This window comes from Pseudorasbora parva, chromosome 12 (assembly GCF_024679245.1).
Source record: "Pseudorasbora parva isolate DD20220531a chromosome 12, ASM2467924v1, whole genome shotgun sequence".
Lineage (NCBI taxonomy): Eukaryota > Metazoa > Chordata > Actinopteri > Cypriniformes > Gobionidae > Pseudorasbora > Pseudorasbora parva.
Window position 1 is genome coordinate 26,375,812 of NC_090183.1, and position 21,319 is coordinate 26,397,130.

Consider the following 21,319-nt stretch of genomic DNA (forward strand, 5'->3'; position numbering starts at 1 on the left):
AGAAGATACTTTATAAACATAGTGCATTACGCGTTCACGGATAGGTGCTATCTTGGAAAACAGTCTCGACTCATCGAGCCACGAGCGCTCTGCTAAGTGATGAACTGTGACTTGGAATCTCATATTAGGGGTGTAAGAAAATATCGATACACGTGAATATCGCGATATTATGTTTGGCGATACTGTATCGATTCTCAAAAACACTGTATCGATATTTATATATTTATTTATTACCAAGATTCGTGGCTTTGTGTTCAGTTTAAACCACAGACTGTATAACACCCAACCGCTAGATGGCAGTGTTATCTCAGAACGTATAACTGACGCGGAGCTGGAGAAGCGCGTGAATCACTAGTGTATACATTAGCAAACCCAGCTCTCAAGACGATAGCATTATTCCGCTCCTGCAGTATACAGAGCTGAAGTGTGGACTCATGTTGGCTTCAGCTAAAAAGAAGCCACTAAGGAAATCGACAAGAATCATTTTGTTTGCAAAATAGGCCAAGTTAAAATCGAATACTCTGGAAACACACAAGGGGGTAATCTAGCGCTCGGAAAGCGTTCCACCCCTAGGGGCTGCCATTGCTAACCAAGCCATCACCTGCTGTTAGCATCCCATTGACTCCCATTCATTTTTGAGTCACTTTGACAGTGAATAACTTTACATCTGAGACGTTTAAAGACTCCATTTGTCCATTGTTTATTTCTAAAGAAACACGACAATGCATAAAAGGCTCCATTACCTTGTATCTTACACTATCGCCCCGCAGAAGCTGTTTTTGTAAAAATAGGCTAACGATTGCGTCATAACCAACGCGACCCTGTCGCACAGTTGAGAAATTACTGTATAGACCTGAGGAGACGCTCGCAGGCAATCGTTTACTGTCTATGAGACCGTCGGGGGGACGTGGAGACATAAAGTCTGATAAAGTCAAGGGGGAAGAATGAGGAGAAGCCCATAGTGAGCCAAAAGCAACGGGAGAAAATATTTAAACAACGTGATTCAGCTTTCACTTTCCACAACTACTAGAAGACCTACAGCTGTCAGACAGGAGGCTCACATCACATCTACGTCGTCAAGCTCAGTCTGAGCCTGCGCAGTTCGCTCAGCCATCAGGAAGTGAGTGCCCCTAGGTTGACTTCATTATTTCGCCGTTGACGTCAATGGGATCGCTCGGTCCATTTCTTTTACTGTCTATGGAAACACATTGAAACGGAGCTCGCTTAACATCCTGACGTCACTCGCGCTGCTGAGAAGCGTTTCGATTGAATGTACTGCACGTTTTCCTCTCAGTAACAAAATAAACACACACCAAAACTGACAGCGGTGGCAGCAGAATGAAAGATCATAGCGGATATGATGACCAGCTCTGCAGTTCAGTAACGTTACTTGAAATAGCACTTTATACAATAGACTGCTTTATAGAAAATAGCTTAACGTTATTAAATATATAACAAACGGTCATTCAGTCATGAAATGGACTGCACTTTCTGTTGTTAAATAGCCACTGCTATACTGTGGACCTTTAAAACATATACACATAAAGAATCCTGCAGTCACTTTACATTTTACTTAACTCAGATTGCACAAAATAGTGATTAGTGATATAAATTATACTGTATTAATTAAATAAAATACTTTGTCTCGTGTTTTAGGCATATGGTTGTGTTCTTTATTCTTTTAAATTATTAAAAAAAAGAAATATCGCAATATATTGCCTCTCTTACAATATCGCAATATATTACAATATATTGTATCGTAACCCCTGTATCGTGATACGTATTGTATCGCCAGATTCTTGGCAATACACAGCCCTATCTCATATGATCCGTTGTTTCCGGAAGAAAACACTGATCACAACAGAGAAAATAAATAAAAATAAAAATGTCCATGTTATTACATTTCACAAACTTAATTCCTATTGACCAGCTCACTTAGAACAGCGCTTGTGGATTGATTCGCCGAGACTGTTTTCCAAGAGGGTGCCTGTCCGTGAACGTGTAATGCACTATGTTTATAAAGTATCTTCTTATTAAACTGTTTGTACACTTACAAAGTTCTCAATGCTTCGGTTTGCATGTAGGGACCCTTATTATGCTACTGTGTTAGTGTGAGGCTATTTTGAGCCTTGTTAGTGGTATTAACTAGCGATTTAATTTTACCACCCTGTGTCTACCCTGTGCCCCATGGACAAGCGTTATAAGCTAATCTGTTTTTAAAGATAAAACTCTTTACATTCGATTTTCATGAAAACGCATCCCAGAGAACGATCTACTCGGTAACCATCTGTTAATTACCCCTAGGTTCATTTCTCACCGGAGTTCTCGCTTTAAGCTCATCCAGAGCGTTGGGTCTTGCGTCTCTCAGCTTTCTCTTCACAATATCCCACAGATCCTCTGGGGTTCAGGTCAGGAGAGTTGGCAGGCCAATTGAGCACAGTAATGCCATGGCCAGTAAACCATTTACCAGTGGTTTTGACACTGTGAGCAGGTGCCAGGTCGTGCTGAAAAACGAAATCTTCATCTCCATAAAGCTTTTCAGCAGATGGAAGCATGAAGTGCTCAAATCTCCTGATAGTTAGCTGCATTGACCCTGCCCTTGGTAAAACACAGTGGACCAACACCAGCAGCTGACATGGCACCCCAGACCATCACTGACTGTGGGTACTTGACACTGGACTTCAGGCATTTTGGCATTTCCTTCTCCCCAGTCTTCCTCCAGACTCTGGCACCTTGATTTCCAAATGACATGCAAAATTTGAGCAACAGTCCAGTGCTGCTTCTCTGTAGCCCAGGTCAGGCGCTTCTGTCGCTGTTTCTGGTTCAAAAGTGTCTTGACCTGGGGAGTGCGGCACCTGTAGCCCATTTCCTGCACACGTCTGTGCACGGAGGCTCTGGATGTTTCTACTCCAGACTCAGTCCACTGCTTCTGCAGGTCCCCCAAGGTCTGGAACCGGTCCTTCTCCACAATCTTCCTCAGGGTCCGGTCACCTCTTCTCGTTGTGCAGCATTTTTTGCCACACTTTTTCCTTCCCACAGACTTCTCACTGAGGTGCCTTGATACAGCACTCTGGGAACAGCCTATTTGTTCAGAAATTTCTTTCTGTGTCTTACCCTCTCGCTTGAGGGTGTCAATGATGGCCTTCTGGACAGCAGTCAGGTCGGCAGTCTTACCCATGATTGCGGTTTTGAGTAATGAACCAGGCTGGGAGTTTTTAAAAGCCTCAGGAATCTTTTGCAGGTGTTTAAAGTTAATTGGTTGATTCAGATGATTAGGTTAATAGCTCGTTTAGAGAACCTTTTCATGATATGCTAATTTTTTGAGACAGGAATTTTGGGTTTTCATGAGCTGTATGCCAAAATCATCAGTATAAAAACAATAAAAGACCTGAAATATTTCAGTTGGTGTGCAATAAATCTAAAATATATGACATTTTTATTTTTATCATTACATTATGGAAAATAATGAACTTTATCACAATATGCTATTTTTTGAGAAGGACCTGTATTATTTGGAATAAATGTTTTATTTATTCTACAAACTACTGAAAACATGTTAATTTTACTCAAACAGATACATAACAAAAATAAAATGAAAAAACGCTAATTTTCCAGATTCCAGAGCTATAATGATTAAGATGACACTTCACCAACTTTCTCTGTCACTCATGATACAATAGATCTGCAACTCTTTTTGAAAATGGATGACTGCTTTTTTTGCTGCAAAGTTAGTTACCACCCCCTCTAGACAGTATTTCTCTCATAACCCGTAACAATCTGTGTATACAAGCTCTGCAGGTGAAATTAAAACTTTCTATTATGAATTGTTCTTCCTCTATTTTTGTATTTTTTTTAATCTATTTTTGGAACTGGTACACTTTCCCTTAGCTTGTTCACTCAGTGTACATTTCATTAAACACTACTGCTAGTCCTTTGTGAATGAGGGTTTGCACTGTTGTAGCAGTTACATTTTTAACTTCCATTGCAGAACCAGCTGTCTGGTTACCTCCTAAGGAAGTTCAAGAACAGCAACGGCTGGCAGAAACTCTGGGTCGTCTTTACCAACTTCTGCCTCTTCTTTTATAAGACACATCAGGTATTGAAATATGTATATTGATATATATGGATTTAATGTATGCAATGTTCATTCTGAAAGCTTACAGTGCATACTGAAAGAAAGCATTCACAGCGCTTTGCTTTTTCCACATTTTATGTTACAGCATTATTCCAAAATTGATTAAATTCATTATTTTCCTCAAAATTCTACAAGCAATATCCTATGTAATGTATTAAAAAGTAAAAAAATTCTGGGGGAAAATGTACATAATGCTCAATTTGTTGAAGCCCCTTTGGCACCAATTAGAGTGAAGCGATTTGAATACTCTGGATACACTGTAAACTTCCTGTAGGAGGTCTTGAAGTCTGAATAATTGATCATTAATAATGAATTCTTGTTTTTGTCCCAGGATGACTTCCCTCTGGCTAGTCTGCCGTTGCTAGGTTACACAGTCAGCACCCCAGGGGAATCGGATAGCATCCATAAGGAGTACGTCTTCAAGCTGCAGTTCAAATCCCATGTTTACTTCTTCAGGGCAGAGAGCGAGTATACATTTGAAAGGTAATGTTATTTAAATATATGTTTTAACATAAGATCATACTATTGGTTTACATATTAATTACTCAATTTTAGGGGTGTCAATTGATTCCAGTGTATCATTTGAATGATTCGATCATTTGTTGAATTAATGTAATCATGTAAATGTTCGAGGTTGGGCAGAATATTTTGTGATGGTTTTTGAAAGAAATCTGCTTACCAAGGAAAAGTATTAAGTAAATTATTAACATTACATGCACATTATGCAAAATACTTATTAGTGGGGGGCTTTATTTTATTGTTATTAAAGGGTTAAATCCCCCCAAAAATTAAAATAAGCCCATGATTTACACACCCTAAAGCCATCCTAGGTGTATATGACATTCTTCTTTCAGACAAATACAATCAGTTATATTCAATTTTAAAAAGTCAGGACATTTTTTTAAGGTTAATAAAGGCCTTCTGAAGTGAAAAAAGCATTACTGGCACGATGATGTCGGACGTAGCATAAGCATTTTGAACTGCGAGAGGCGTTACATTTTCTTTGTTAGTTGAATACGCAAGGCAGTGCTCTGGAAGCTAGATATTTTACTTTATAAAGTTTTACATGTGGATATTTTTCTTACACGAATGCATCGCTTCGCTTCAGAAGGCCTTTATTAACCCCCCAAAGACGTGTGGAGCAGTTATATGATGGATAGATGCACTTTTATGGACTTCAGAATTTTGGGCTGCCATTTGCCATTATAAAGCTTGGATTAGCCAGGACTTTTTTAATATAACTCGATGATTGTATTAGTCTGAAAGCAGAATGTCATAGACACCTAGAATGGCTTGAGGGTGAGTAAATCATGGAGTCATTTTTATTTTTGGGTGAACTATCCCTTTAATCATGTTAAATAACAGCTCTATTATTATTTTTTCTCTAATAAAAGTGAAGCATGATTTTGAACTAATGTTTGATGTGCTAAAACGTGTGCAGATGGATGGAGGTGATCAAAAGTGCAGCGAGCTCCACGGGACGCATGAGTCTGCTCGTACCCAAAGGCCCAGCAGAGATGAACGGGGGGAGCTGAGTGTCAGACCGATGTCCTGGAGCTGAGGGCTGGGCCCACTGTCTGCCAGGACCAAACGCAACATCCGTCATTTGATCTTTTCTGATTGTGGCTCTGAGAGAAGCAGCTGCAGCATCATAATAATAACTTAATTCTTGACTCTGGACTGTTTGCTCTCTGCATCCCGGGAGCTTGAGCAGCTTATTGAAACCTTGGAGCAAAGGAGTTCTCTTCCAAGGTTTTCCTTTCTTTCCCTCTCATATTCTCTCTAATGTAATATAAAGTTGGCATCCTGCTCTTCTAGAACCACATTAGACTGAATTAAGTTATGTTTATTATTGATCTTGCTATGGTTACAATTATTATTGCTGTATTCAGGTTTTTGATAAGATGAATCTGTCATTTAGGAAGATATTTAATATAATTGTCGAACAGACTCTTATGCCAGTTATTCAGTAGAAATCTTGTCCCACAGAACCAGAAACATTTCAATTATTTGTCCTGGGACAACATGACTGAATACTATGGAGGGGAGTGTTGACAAACAGAGGGTTTGGATTAAGTCTAGCTGGTGCAGTAAGTGAGATGGAGGGCTCGCGCTGTAAAATGCGTCTCGCTGATGTAGAAACAGTGTAACGTTTGTCGTAAGGCTGTATGATCGTGGGCTTCCACCCTTTGGAATGGCTGGGGGTGGGATGTTGGTACAGGAAGGAATCGGAGAGGACTATATTATTTTGACGACGAGGCAGCCACATCATTGCATTGCGTATTGGCTTGTCCTCTCCCGGCATAGGTCAAAGCATGTCTCGAAGGTCGTCAATGTGTGACTGTTACTATTTAGGGGATTTTAAGTGTTGATCCGTTGGTTTCGATCTCACAGCAGTGATTTTGTTTAAAACTGAAAACTAATCAGATATTTGTTTTTAAAGTGAAGACTGACCAAAAAACTTTTGCTAACCAAACTAAATGTAAAGTTTTAAATGATGTATTCACAAATGTCACTAGCTTTGGTTTTTGGATACTTGATGGATTGTAGGATCAGTTCTAAACTGACTAAAAGAGGGTCATCCACAGTGTAATATTACTTTTCTTTCGGTTTCTGCCATCTAAACACAGGGAAGAGAAAATGATTCTGGTAAAGGTAGTTTAGAGTCTGACCATAAAGATGTTTATGGTCAGACTCTAAATGCTAAAATGCCCTTTTTTTATTATACTGTATATGTGATTTTTTTCTTTTAAGTATATTAATAATTAACAAGGTCGTTCCTTATGATCCATTGATCAGAAATCAAACTTTTCTTTTCTTTTTTTTACACGACAAATATTTTTTGCGAGGCATATCTCGCTTTATATATATATATATATATATATATATATATATATATATATATATATATATATATATATATATATATATAATTAGAAGGCCAGTTGAGTTATTTTGGTAGCAAGATGAAGCACATCCACAGCATGCTTGACAGTGTTACGTTTACTTATCGGCTTTACTTTACGAAGAGAGATCTGTACGATATTGATTTGGGAGACTTTTTTTTTTTCTTTTTGGATTATTGATTGTATTTATAAGGCTTTTGGCTTTGTCCATTCAACATGCTGTACAGGGTCCAACCAAAGACCTTAAATTCTTGCATAAGCCTGAAAAGGTTGGCCAAAGTTAGCTGGCCACACAGTAAGCAGTTTTGCTTTGTGTACTCAACAATATACTGTAAGCAGCTATCATCTCGACTTGAGCTCAGCTACTCCGATGTGTTTCAAATCCCTCTTAACTCAATAATGCACTGTGTGGGCTCGTGGGCTCCACCCATTTGTACATTTTTATTCAAGGACTGGAATCATTTTCTTCCTCGTTTTCTGTATCTGGCAACAAGAGAGCAATCCATCCTGGATTTCTAAGCACGAGAAAAGAAAGTTTACTCAGTCCTCAGTTTCCTGTCTCATCTCAGAGAGGCCCTAAACTGAGTTTTGATTAAATCGCTTCTCTCCGACTTTACTATTTATTTTGTGTAGCATGTTGCTGAGGCGTTGCTCCTGTACACACCGCATGTAGTACGTTCCATGTTATGACATTGAGGGATATAAAATAAAACTGAACAGTGTAAACATTTCCTTCTCTTCATTTTGTCACATTTTAAGAACATTTTAAATTCTTATTAAGCTGTATGAGAAGACTTTTGTTAATCTCTAAAACACAAATGAAGATGGCTTTACTGAAACCCAAGATATTTATTTCCCTCCATTGAAAATACATTACACCATAACGTCCACAAAAGTTAATAAAAACAAAATTAATACATGTGAACCAAGCGGCTTATTCCAAGTCTTCTGATGAGACATGATCGCTTTATATCACGGTTATAACATTTATTATTTAGTAAAACTACTACATTTAGTTTTTTTGTTAATTCAAATGCACTGATCAGGCAGAACGTTATATTATTGTGTTGGTCCCCTTTTTTTTTTTACCATAAAAACATAAAAATAAACGTGAAGACAAATCCAAAATATTAATAAATACAATGAAATAAAAAAATATAGTAAAATGTTTTATGATGAATATTTAATTTGGTTTCAAGTTGTTTAATCTAAGTCGAGACAATCGTTTTATATGATGAACTCGTGTCTTTTTTTCATATTTAAACATTGTTCGAATCACATACATAGAGCACATCAAATATGGTCTACAAACAAGTGTATTTGCATGATGTGCTCTATGCATGCTCGTTGATCAATGTTTTTATGTGAAATAAAACCCTCAATTAAATCTGGTCATAATATAAAATGGTTTTAAACCGACTTGGATTAAAACCCTTGATTTATATGGAATAATCTTACAATATATTTATACTGTTTATGTGTTTTTTTTTTTTGGAGGGTCAGTAATATCTCAGGTTTCACTGGAGAGAAGAAAAAAAAGTAATGATACATTTTACATTTTTGGGTGAATATTTCTTTGAGACTTCCTGCATTCCACCCAGTGATTTAGGTTCTAAATGACAACTTATGAAATGAGCATGGTTTTCTTCTTACACTATTTTATTTATAGTTCTATGCACGTTGTCATTTAATGGAATGCACATAAACTTGGTTTGTCATTTCATTTAGACATTTCAAAATTCTATAAAGGAAACCGTAAAAACATCTCATACAAGATGTAATGGAAAGACTGGTGGTCTTCAGCAGAAGGAGCAGGTGAGCAGAGAGAACCGGCTCGTGAGGCCATCAGGATAGTCTTTCCGTGGGGCGGAGGTGGAGCTGGCCAGCAGTCCGATGGACCTCATCGTTTTGAAGGCATGCTGTTTCCGTTGAGAGTAAACCTGCGGGGGTTGAGACACAGGAAGTCTCAAAGATCACTCCTGCGGAAGATTCAGTGCTGCATGCAAGTGCCACAGTGCAGTACAAAGTCTTATAGAATAGAATCTGCATGACCTGAAAAACTGGCATAATCAGAAAATTAGATCCTGTGTGTAGAGAAACCTGGATGAGACTGTATATTAAATGTAAGGCCTGTTTACCTGCAGACTCTCTCCATGACATGATTGAGTAAACGGTCAGAGATTCCAGGGCTGGACTCCTCGGCGAGGCTGAAGGCGTTTTCCAGCTCCTCCAGGGCGCGTACGCCGTTCCCGCTGACACGCCGTTTCTCCTTCAGCTGTGTACACAACATACCCTAATGTTGTCTGCTAATCCATGTGTCGTGACTGCGTTGAAGCAGGTGCCCCGGTGATTGAGGCTCACTGAAAGAAACCTACATTTTTTAAATTCTTTACCTCTCTGAAGATCGGTGAGATGAACGTTGTCAGAGACGGTGACTTCGGCTGCCTCTTCATAACATCTGATGTCTGTTAGGAAAAGAAAAAAAACATTCTGAAAGAGTTCTGCGATATCCGACGGATCACTTTTTCTTTGAAGCACATAGGTAAAGTGAACTTCAAAATGTTAGTTGTAATTATAACTGTGCAATTAGTACAATTGAACTTTATTTAAAATGTTTAATTATCCTATTTTAACAGACTAAAGAGGCCAGAGAACCAAGCATGTAGACATCTTTAAAAATTTGTGTTTTATCTTCCGTTTTTGCGGTAGCTCTGTATATTTCTATGGCATTGCTGTTGAAGAGTAATTAGATGTTAAAATGGATTTACTTATTGTAAAATTAGCTAGTTATAATGAGCAATGTTTGAAGCAGATCTCATAATAAATGTTAGTAGATCTGAACTATTTTAAAACGAGCAGTTCGTTCATAAATCTGTAAGATCTTGCCTTCATGCTGTGGAAATACAAACCGGAAGACAGAACACAAGTGCGGCGTTGAAAAGGGGCGGAGCTACATAAGGTCTAGAGCATTCTATTTTCTCCATAGCCATAGGGGAATTGATTTTGAACAATAACTTATCAATCTAAGACTGTAATCAACAAAATGAAAGCTAATTTTCGACTAAAAATGACGTTAGAAAAAAAAAATCCTTTAATTAATTAGCTACGCACTGTGCGCAGTACTTGGTAGTTTGGTACTAGTAGGCTATTTGCAGTATAATAAATCGTTTTTTAACCTGATTATTTAACACTGAAATGACTGAGTCTGACACGAGTCTGTTGGCTCTGACAGCGTTGCATCGTCTGCACCAGCGCAATATCAGCCCATGATTTCGGAAAATATGTACTATGTTGTAACTTATGCAACATAATATGCAACATCATTTAGACAATTGTTTCTCTGTGCAACATAGCTCAGCTTCACGGCTGCAGTAACCTTCGAGTGCTGCCGTATGTTAGAATCAAACAGAGTTTTTCAATGGCTCTGGTTCGAATATGATCAGTCATTTTCACCATGACCACCTGGGTGTTGTGACTGGGTGTTGTGCCACAAGACGCAAATGAGAACTCGCGTGCGTAGTGAGAGTATTTGTCTATGTGCATCATCCGAAAGTGCACAAATATTTAATTATTTTTCAAGTCTTACGCTGGATCGGACAAACTCACACAAAAGTATGTCAACATGTCCATCTTGATAAGTATCCTAGCAGAGATAGTCTGTATGACTTAAGTGAACTTTATACAGTCGAGGAAGACGACGCATACCTAAAATTTGTTTAATGAAAACAATTTCATTTTTAAAGCATGCTCTGTGCTGCTTCTATGCACATACCGGTATGTAATGTAACATAAAAGTAATATTTAACCAAGCTGATTCCGGAAACATTTTCCCGTAGAGAGAGGCTTTAAAATACCCTGTACATACCGTACCTGTATATACCCTGTGTACTTAACGGCTTTAATGAGGGAAAGAACGACAGTCTTGTACCTTTGACTTTTTCTCCAATTTTCATATATATTTTTCTCTTGAATTTAAAGTTGTAGCTGGTTGGTTTAGTTCATGATTTATAACTCTTTAACAAAGACACTTTTTTAAATCCCTATTGGCAAAATACTACCAGAACCAGGGCACTTTTGATACTACAGTTGGGTTTTGGAAGTAAAAAAAATACATTCATTTACTTTGCAAACCTACTGTGAGCTACGAGATTGTTAATCCGTTGTTTATGTATTCACCTTGTAGCTGATTAGCTTGGTTCATGGCTTATAATTAAGGCTATTTTAAAGCCTCTCTCTACGGGAAAATGTTTCCGGAATCAGCACCACTGAAAAAAAGGGAATCTATAGTATTTAGCTGGTCATAGCATAGCAGCCCCCATGAGGCAACTATATGACTACTATTATTATCAATTTTACTACAAATCATTAATTTGCCTAAAATTTGTTTAATGAAAACAATTTCATTTTTAAAGCATGCTCTGTGCTGCTTCTATGCACATACCGGTATGTAATGTAACATAAAAGTAATATTTAACATAGCTAGATCTGTCCCATTTCACTCCTAGTATCAGAAGCAGCTCTAAATTTAGTTCCGTTTGATTTATCATTTTTTGCAATTGTGATTCCTTCCTCTGTGGCACAAAAAAAGTCTGTGTAACACCCTCTTCATGGCATCTATAGATGCAGCTTTTGTGTTGGCTTTGCAGTACATCTGAAATATTTACCTTATTGTCTAAATGATTGAGGCCTCTCTGTAACTTGTTAATTGTGCTGGGCCGCACGGTGGGGAAAGACCACATGGGACACTGATCCCTGTCATCCCCCTCCCCATCCCTGAGTGGAAACAAACAGAGTAAACACACTGTACACACGTCACAGGCATTGCAGATCGCTCATCCGGGAATGTGGAGCAGACACGTACATGTCAGAGTCGTCAGAGCTTGACTCGTCTCCGTGGCCCTCTGACTTCCAGCGGCGGTATCGATCGATGAGCTCTGCCAGGTATGAGGTTTTCTTGGTGTAGCGTGTGATGAACTTGTGTTTCAGCAACTCTTTGGCTGTTGGTCTCTGTCAGATGCAAACAGCACGTCACAAAAAATTCAAAACAATTCTCCTCGGGTTTTAAAGTTAGGCATCCCTGCCAATATTAAAACAATTAGCGATAATACAGTATGGCGAATAAGTAGATTATTATTTTTGTTATGGCATTAACCAATAAATGGCAGGTATTCAAATTCTATAACATTTTGCCCCCAAATATTTGTAAATACTATAAGTGAAAAATATCATAATTAATTTGAGATTGCTAAGAACATTTAATAGTGCTAATTTGCAACAATTAGTCCACGGTTCAATACCACAGTTTTTGGATCATTTTTTTGATCGATTCATGATTCGGATCACTAATGTCACGTGATTTCAGCAGTTTGACACGCGATCAAAATCATGAATCAATGAGCTGATTCATGACCGTTTGAATCTTTCTTTGAGGTCTGAAAACAAACGTGGAAGAGAAGACAATGCTGAATAAAGTCGTAGTTTTTGTTATTTTTGGACCAAAATGTATTTTTGATGCTTCAAGAGATTCTAACTAACTAACTGATGTCACATATGGACTACTTTGATTATGTTTTTATTTCCTTTCTGGACATGGACAGTATAGTGTGCATACACTTAGATATGCTGTTGGACTAAATATAAAATATCTTAAACTGTGTTTTGAAGAGGAACGGAGGTCTTATGGGTGTGGAACAACATTAGGGTGAGACATTAATTACATAAATGTCATTTTTGGGTAAAATAACCCTTTAAAAGCCTTGAAAAACCTTACTTAAACTTATAACTTTACTTTAAAAAAACCTTGTACACATTCCTAGTGTATTGTATAATATAACAAATATATATAAAGATTTACAGTGGAAGCTCAGAGCTGTACAGCAGCATTTACGTAGGCTATGAAATTGAATGAATGAATGTAAAATTAAAACACTACATAGTCTTCAATATAAAATATACATTGATTAAAAGCTTCTGTATTAAAGATTATTTTATTCTATTCAAGAGCAGTGAGTGATTTTCTCTTTGTCTTTTGTTGTTTTATTAACATAATTTTAGAGGTGAACTGTCCCTTTAAGGACAAGTGTTCACGACCTGCTTGCATCACACTTGTGACACACACAATTTTACTTTAATTTTAGGCATAACCAACTGTGTTTATATATGTTAACCTTGTGTGTAACCGTTCGATACGGCATTACGGTTGGTTGGTTGGTTTATATATCGCTGATATATTGTGTATATATATATATATATATATATATAATATATATATATATATATAATCAAATATTTAATGTCATCAGATACTTTTAAATTAAAACTTTTAATTTATATTAATATATTTTTTGTCAAATAAAAACAAAATGTAAAAACAATACTAGCTGATGAGCGATATGGTACTAATATAATATGCATCCCTAAATAGAATTGTTTTTATTATAAAGGTCTTACAAATCGTGGCTCTTTATTGAGACAAGATTCAACAAAGTCCTTAAAGGCTCTGCTGTAGGACCCCTCCAGCGTGGGCGGGTTACTTTTAGGGATGAGGAACAGGACCCTCATGGGGTGAAGTTCTGAGTTTGGTGGCTCTCCTTTAGCCATCTCGATGGCTGTGATACCCAATGACCAGATGTCAGCCTAAGACATAGAGAAGAAAATAAGGATGGAAATTTGGGGGTCAGTACTGGTGCCATCTGTCTGTCTCTGAATATTTAATTGAGCTTATTTTCATTGTGCAGTCTTTACTAGTTAACAGATGTTCATGTGGAGGACTTGAACACGATACCTGTTTAGCTAAATGACAAAGGAGACAAGGAAGTACTTGTACCTTGAAGTCATATGCAGACTGTTTGATAACCTCTGGTGCCATCCAAAATGGAGTTCCTACAAATGTGTTTCTCTTAATTTGGGTGTCCGTTAACTGGCCGGCCACTCCAAAGTCTGCCAGTTTTACTTCTCCGTGTTCAGACAGTAACACATTGGCCGCTGTAGCCAAAAAGTAGGGGTTATCCATTTAGGGCCACTTCACAGGGCTAAAATCAACCAAATCGAGGCACGTTTTAAAAACTGACCTTTGATATCTCTGTGAATCTTCCTCTCTAAGTGGAGGTAGTCAAGTCCTTTCAGTATTTCTCTGAGGATGGTGGCGATATATGCCTCTTCTAAAGGTCCCGGCCTCAGCTGTTCACAAACACATTAGAGGATGTTAAATATAGTGACATTTCCTGTGCCTTTGACAGTTCAAAATACAAACATAAAAAAGACCAGCTCACCAGGTCCAGAGCCGATCCACCTCCCAAATATTCCATGATGATCCATAGTTTAGAGCCCTGAGAAACAGAACAAAGCAGAAAATTAAATTACCATTGATTTGTATGATAAAATCAACAGATTTTTGATTATCTCAACAACAACAAAAGATCATCAAAGCTTGACAACATTTATGGTGCACTCTTGCCCCTTTTGGAGTTTGAGACTGTTATTTTAGTATTACTCATATAATATAATAGTTTTTATATTTTCAGTTTTTATTCAAATTTTAGTTTATTTTGTTATGCGTGTTTTTTTTCTTCATATTTATATATAACTTTCATTCATTTTTAGTTCAGTTAGTACTTCAATGTAAACTTATTTCAGTTAGTATTTCTAATATGTCCATCTAATATTTATATTTTATTTTATTTCAGCTTTATTTAAATTACAGAAAACTACTTTTATTCGTTTTCATTTTAGTTACCAATAACAAAACTGGTTTAAGACACACTGGTTGGTCGCTGTCTACTTTTGTTGTATGGAAAAGAGCAGCTTTGACATTCTGCAAAATACCTTGTTTTGTGTTCCATGGAGGAATGTTGATGACACTTTAAGTAGTGGTTTAAATAAAACCATCAATTTGTAAGTAAAATATTTTACAATTTTTAAATGTTTTAAAACGAAACATGGTTGAGGCATTTAACTACAGGGCCCCTAAAGGGACATGTGGTAGGGGAAAAAATTTAGATGGGAGGAACAAATATGTTCAAAACTTTTTTGTTCACTCGCAAAACTTTCACATTCCATCAGTGAACATGGATCCCTTTTGGGGCTCTGTATTAATCTGAAAAAATGATTTAGCAAAAAATAATGCATAGAAAAACAAAAACCTGATTGACATTGACTACAATGTAATTAGTCATTAATATTTCATTGTTTCTCTCTTGTGTTCATAACTTATAATATTTGTAATTTATAATCTTAATAATATTTGAAAAAATGGTTAAGATTTTCCTAGGCCAGACATAACTTTTGGCCACTACTGTACCTACAAGTTATCATTTACCAATAATGAACACTGTTTATTCATAAAACAGGAACTAATGTTAATTCATATGACTTAAAAATGTTTTAAAATTTGTAGAAATTAACATTTATAGCATTTATTCATCTATCTTAATGTATTGTTTATTGTAAGTTCATGATACCTAATGCATGAACTAAAGTAATACTACCGTAAAGTGTTACCAGGAACTCATATGTTATCAAAGTGTAGCATAAGTTTGCTGAACTCTTCTATTAAAAACACGGAAATATGATGTGATATTTTAAAAGCCGTGTCTGAAAGAAGGAAATGTCCACAAACCGTCAGATAGGAGCCGTAGTATTTGGTGACGTAAGGGCTGTCACACTGGCTGAGTACTGTGATCTCCTGCTGGATGTCTTCAATCTCATCCTCTGCCTCTTCTAAGTCAATAATCTTAATGGCCACCACCTCTTTTGTACGGTTGTTTATGCCCTTGTAGACCTCTCCAAAAGAGCCTTTACCAATTCGCTCCAATTTGGTGAAGTATTCCTCAGGATTTAAACGCGGACTCTGAAAAAAATTAAATTTAAAACAAGAATGATTTAAAAATTCTTACCGGCTATCTAAGATCCAACACTGTGTATTTTCTGTACACAGGTGACAGACTCCAGAAGTTGTCCTTTTATCAAGCAACAGATCAACAAAAGCAAGAAGATCTACCCAGTCATCGCTCCACTGCTGAAGGTCCGGAGATGATGAGAATCTATTGAGGGAACCGCTAGAAATCACATGTAGTTTTTTAAGCACTTTTTTCATCTTCTGCTGTTAATACACAGTCAAACACTCTGAGCCTCTGCTTCCTTGTTCAGTACAGGATAAAGACTGACAATCCATCTGGAAGTGGCATAGTTGTATCAAAACACAACAATCCCTTTCGAGGGCAAGACTCAAAGTTCAGGAGATAAGTGCTCCTCTTGGTATCAGCTCAACATCTGATTTCCTTATTCATCACTCTCTTATTACACCTTTTTAAAACACAGAGCAATCAAAACATGAACCTTTATTATTCTTGGTAGTACCACCCACTAATGGCCTATAAAATGAGATCAACAGGATATGCTTTCTACAAATTCTCAGAAACGTGAGTTAATTATTCTGCCAGCTACACCTGCGTGATCTGTGGATGTGCCACACTTTCGTCAAAGATACTTTCGTCTCTAACCGTAATCAGAACACATGATACACTGCAATTATCATATTGACCTACAAAGCATGCGCATTGACAACAAAACATAGATACACCTGTTAACTACATCATTAATTGATGCCATTTATTATCAACTGAATCTGTACAAAACACCAACATTGTCTAATATGTTTACACTTTTTTCCCTCTATTCATCTATATTATAGAGGTGTCAGAAAGTGTGATGTGAAGATTCTCAATACAATATATTAGAAGTGATTAAGGATGTACAGTATACATAAATGTTGACCATCAGACAGAAATTTGATGTTCATTTTGAATGGATTTTTGTAGTTGTTGCAATTTTAGCAGCCCTGTTACCAACACATGAAAGACACCGTAATACAGCTTTGATTTTGTAATTTTCTTTTAATTAATATTAAATTAACATCAAAATTAAATAGAAAAATCTGTGAATCGGGTAATAAGGTTGCAAATCTTAGCCCAAATGATGTTGTTTTTTTCAGAACGTCACCGTGTATTCATAAAACAGGAACTTATGTTAATTAATATGACTCACATTTTTAAAAATGTTTTATTTCTTATATGTAGAAATTAACATGTATAGCATTTATTAATCAATTGTTTATTGTTAGTTCAGGATAACTAATCCATGAACTAAAGTAATACCATTGTAAAGTGTTACCAGGATATTTTAGGATATTTATTTTAGGATATTTTAGGATAAAATGTTGGTTTGGGTTTGTAGTTATAAACCTATATTTTACATAACTTTAAAATAAAATTTTGATAATTTTTGTTTTACAATAATTAGAGTAACCGAGCTGAGAGGCTAGTTCACACTGCAATTTATGTAAACATTTTATTTCCTGAGGTAGCAAGGTTGTGTGCAAAATATGGGGGGCAGCTATTATTAGTAAATACTATTATAAGTAAGGGGGTTTTTTGGTAATAAGTTAAATCAAAAATATGAGAGTAGTTTTAAATAGATTAGCCTAACCGGTCTTCATAGCCATATTGATTTTCGACCATGGCTATGTTATATTGGCCAAAATTTTATTTTGTATGCTAAACAACTATTAGAAATAAACTATTCTTTCTTTTTTCCATTTTTTTTTTTCAAGAGGAACATCGTACACATGACATTTAGTGCACATTAGGCATACTTTACATAACAGTAATGTATTTACATAAATGCTGACTAAAATTAACCAAATACGTGTGCTATATTGTTTAGTGTAATAGTGGAAAAGCTTCCTACTAGTACAGTACAAGACGTTGTATGTAAAGTTTAATCATCATCAACAAAGAACAGTAACCCATTGTTATGTCTCAGCATGATAAAATGCATGGAGGTATTCAGGTGTCATCTTCATCTCTCTGGATTACCTGGTTCCGAATGTTATGAAGGTGTGCCATGTCCAACTGGATGCCCCTCCAGTTCGGGGTTCACAGATTTTTCCTCTTTCTCTCCTTGAACAGTCACCCACCAAAGGAACAGCCTGTTCCCAATACACGACTCGCTAAATCATTCCAGTATATCAGACTGGCCCGCTGTAGCCTACGGTTTCTATGGATTGTAATCTGTATTCTCGTCCATCCATAAACGCAGACACTAAGTCTTTCGTGTGAATGTTTGAGGTTTTTGCTCTGCACAGGAGAGACTCCCCATGCAACCCCACTACTTTGACTAAGAGGAATCGTGGCCTGCGCATGCGTGACAATCTCCTTCAAGTTCAAAGACTGCTGGGAATCGTAGTTTTTCACTTACCCTGCTTGATATTGTAGATTTCTACTTAGCAAAATCGGCTGTGTGTGTAGCCTACACATAGATGTTATGAAACAGATAACCAAAATGTAGGTATGTGGCTATCATTTGTAAATCTTCTATGTATTTATGTCCTATTTATTCTACAACAGTTGCACATTAATTTGCTTCTTTCCTCACTTTTTTTTATTCAAAGTAATTTTATTCATTTGACAAACATATTGGCATATTCGTATACTGAAGACCTTTATGAGCAAGCCATTGCTATTTTCTATGCTTTAACTCTATACTTCCCCTAAACCGCACCCTCAGTCTAATTTAGTCTAATTGGGTGGGGGGGGGGAAAGTAGTAGTAGTATCATTTTCTCTGACTCTCTGAGTCTTTGTTTTCCTGCTCATTTATTGTTAGTCAGATTTCTCCAAATCACAAGAAGCTATGGCTGTTTTTGTTTCCATTTGACCAATTTGGCATTAGGCCTATATTGTAATATATATATATATAATAAATAAATAAAATAAAATAATTGTGCTCATGATTGAAAAAGATTTAGTAGTTAATGTGTAGTTTCCTCTTTTTCCCTATAGGGAGCAGTATTTTACAAAACTATTGTCCCACGGCCAAAATAAACATAATTATGTATAGATCAGAGTAATTATTGATTTGCAGACTTACAAGATTATATTTATATCTATGAAGACCAATAATTCTATCAGTGTTTTGATTATAAAAGAAGAAGCACGTTGTAAGGTCATGTGACATGCATGCAGAGGCATGTAGGGTTCCGCTGTAAACGGTTAGACTATTCCTTAGAGGTGTGATGTGTTCTGAAGATTACTAGTCTCCACAGTGTATCATTTTCCACAGGAACTTGTAAACTATAGTGATGTGATTTTTTTTCTCCCAAATGTTAAATGGGAGCAGTGGCCAACATCTGTCTGTATTCATTTGTTTTAATCCGATAAACTGTCAAAAAGCTATTTAAAAAAATACTTGTGAAGATTAGTTTTTAAATTGGGATACAGGAAACCTCAAATGTGGTCAGAAAAAGGAACTGTATCATTGTCTGCTAGTGAGATAAACTTTCTATTCATTAGCTATGTTCCTGTGTGGAACAGAACTGCCTGGTTGATCTTGTTTTACTTTTTGTTCTTTTCTGTCCGTTTTATTTTGTTTTTTAAAGGAAGTTCACTGTATTTGCTTTAGTAAGCTTTATATTGTACTCCATTATTAAATCAGATATTCAGCATTTGAAGGAAACTGGATATGTTTTGCATATTCCTTTTTAGAAGGAATTACTAGACATGTCAAAACAGATCAGTTTGTGCATGTTTCTTTGGGAAAGCCATTGATTCAGCTGGGTGGGTGGTTCTAATGAATCGAAACTGACAGGCTAAGGCCAAAAACAGTCAAGACTTGTAAAACAACTTTATGCAACGATGGTGGGAGGGACTAGTAGGCCTAACTTGCTAACTTGACCATTTTTTGTTCATCAACTGTTCAACAAAAAATGTAATAACATTATATGCTCAAAACTTGTTAGATTAAAAGGGAGTACATTGAGATTGTAGCTGACAAAAAGCACATGCTAATGATAAATAAGCATAAGGATCGATATATTCCATATGACACTGACATAGTATATGGAAGAATGTAAATGAGATTCTGAAATAGTCCTACTGGTATATAAGTTCCAGACAGATAGACACAAAACCATTTAAGTTGTTTTGCTGGTCTTCTTAGCTCACGTGGACAAGCTGCAGTTGGTCTAGCTGATGGAAAAATGTTCAAATTCCTCTGAATTGTGGTCAGAAGAAAATTCAGCCAACAGACCAGCCCGACCAGGCTGGGGAGACAATTTAAATACCAGTAAATCAGCGACAGGTTTAAGGTGTTTTTTGTTGTTGTTGTTTTTTGTTTTTTTGTAAGGCTTGTATATGTATTGAGAAACTACATGGAACATTTTACATTTGTCACAATGCAAAACAATTTGAAATAAATTAGTAAAGACAAAAAAAAAAAATGATTAAACAAGAAAAACATTTGTGAAGAAATTGAGGCCCCTAAACATTTGTATACATTTAATCATACATTTTACTAAAAAATCTTGCATCAACTACACAAAGACGGACAGACAGACGACAGTCGAGATGGACGGATGGACAGAGACAGACAGAGAGATGAATGGATGGATGGACAGACAGAGAGATGAACAGATGGATGGACAGAAAGACAGAGAGATGGATGTACGGAAAGACAGACAGAGGGACTGACAGATGGATGGACAGAGTGATGAAAGATAAATACAGTGCATCCGGAAAGTATTCACAGTGCTTCACTTTTACAGTATCTTACAGTCTTATTTCAAAATGGGTTAAATTAATTATTTTCCTCAATTCTAGAAACAATACCACATAATGACAATGTGAAAGAAGTTTGTTTGAAATCTTTGCAATTGTAATTTTAAAAAAAAACGATACTACAAGCTTGGCACAAATATTTTTGGGCAATTTCTCTCATTCTTCTTTGCAGGACCTCTCAAGCTCCATCAGGTTGGACTTTTCCATCAGGAGTGTCGGTGCACAGCGTTTTCAGATTTCTCCAGAGATATTTAATCGGATTTAAGTCTGAGCTCTGGCTGGGCCACTAAAGGAAATTTACAGAGTTGTTCAGTAGCCACTTCTTTGTTATCTTGCATGTGTGTTTAGGGTCGTTGTTCAGTTGGTGAGATCCACAAGCACTCTGGAGCAGGTTTTCATCAAGGATGTCTCTGTAAATTCATCAGCTGCATTCATCTTTCCCCGATCCTGACTATAGTCTCCCAGTACCTGCTGCTGAAAAACATCTCCACAGCATGATGCTGCCACCACCATGCTTCACTGTAGGGATGGTATTTGACCAGGTGATAAGCGGTGCCTGGTTTCCTCCAGATATACTTGCCATACATGCCAAAGAGTTTCTTTGTTTCATCAGATCAGATCATTTTGTTTCACCATGTCTGAGAGTCCTTCAGGGGCCTTTTGGCAA

General features: G+C 36.7%; 2 protein-coding genes across 6 annotated transcripts in view; one reads left to right on the plus strand and one right to left on the minus strand.

The window, feature by feature from the left end:
* Positions 1 to 7,011, plus strand: part of farp2 (FERM, RhoGEF and pleckstrin domain protein 2) — an 84,896-nt gene extending 77,885 nt beyond the window's left edge. For 3 of the 4 annotated variants that reach the window (XM_067459566.1, XM_067459567.1, XM_067459568.1), the window contains exons 25-27: positions 3,989 to 4,096; positions 4,467 to 4,618; positions 5,577 to 7,011. In XM_067459566.1, coding sequence (XP_067315667.1) covers positions 3,989 to 4,096; positions 4,467 to 4,618; positions 5,577 to 5,670 — 354 coding nt within the window. In that variant the 3' untranslated portion in view covers positions 5,671 to 7,011. Of the gene's footprint in view, positions 1 to 3,988; positions 4,098 to 4,466; positions 4,619 to 5,576 lie in introns of those variants that run through there. The other variant, XM_067459569.1, reaches the window with a different exon arrangement.
* Positions 7,012 to 7,455: 444 nt separating this feature from the next.
* On the minus strand, positions 7,456 to 18,230 carry stk25a (serine/threonine kinase 25a). Of its 2 annotated transcripts, none has more exons than XM_067459570.1 (11): positions 17,916 to 18,230; positions 15,659 to 15,889; positions 14,313 to 14,369; positions 14,112 to 14,220; positions 13,868 to 14,025; positions 13,492 to 13,677; positions 11,903 to 12,048; positions 11,706 to 11,814; positions 9,435 to 9,506; positions 9,180 to 9,316; positions 7,456 to 8,981 (listed from the first exon to the last, which is right to left on the minus strand). In XM_067459570.1, exons 1-11 carry the CDS (start codon positions 17,943 to 17,945, stop codon positions 8,942 to 8,944), a joined length of 1,275 nt encoding a protein of 424 aa, XP_067315671.1. In that variant the 5' UTR covers positions 17,946 to 18,230; the 3' UTR covers positions 7,456 to 8,941. The 2 variants fall into 2 exon arrangements, with proteins under 2 accessions (XP_067315671.1, XP_067315672.1); XM_067459571.1 differs by having other exon boundaries at positions 8,965 to 9,101.
* Positions 18,231 to 21,319: the final 3,089 nt, after the last annotated feature.

Bases quoted from the DNA above. Each gene is read 5' to 3' on its own strand.
- stk25a (XM_067459570.1), bottom strand. From the start codon at position 17,945: ATGGCACACCTTCATAACATTCGGAACCAG. The intron at 15,890-17,915 runs GTAATCCAGAGA...AATTTTTTTCAG, and splicing joins TTCATAACATTCGGAACCAG to AGTCCGCGTTTAAATCCTGA. The intron at 14,370-15,658 runs GTTTGTGGACAT...TCTGTTTCTCAG, and splicing joins ACTACGGCTCCTATCTGACG to GGCTCTAAACTATGGATCAT.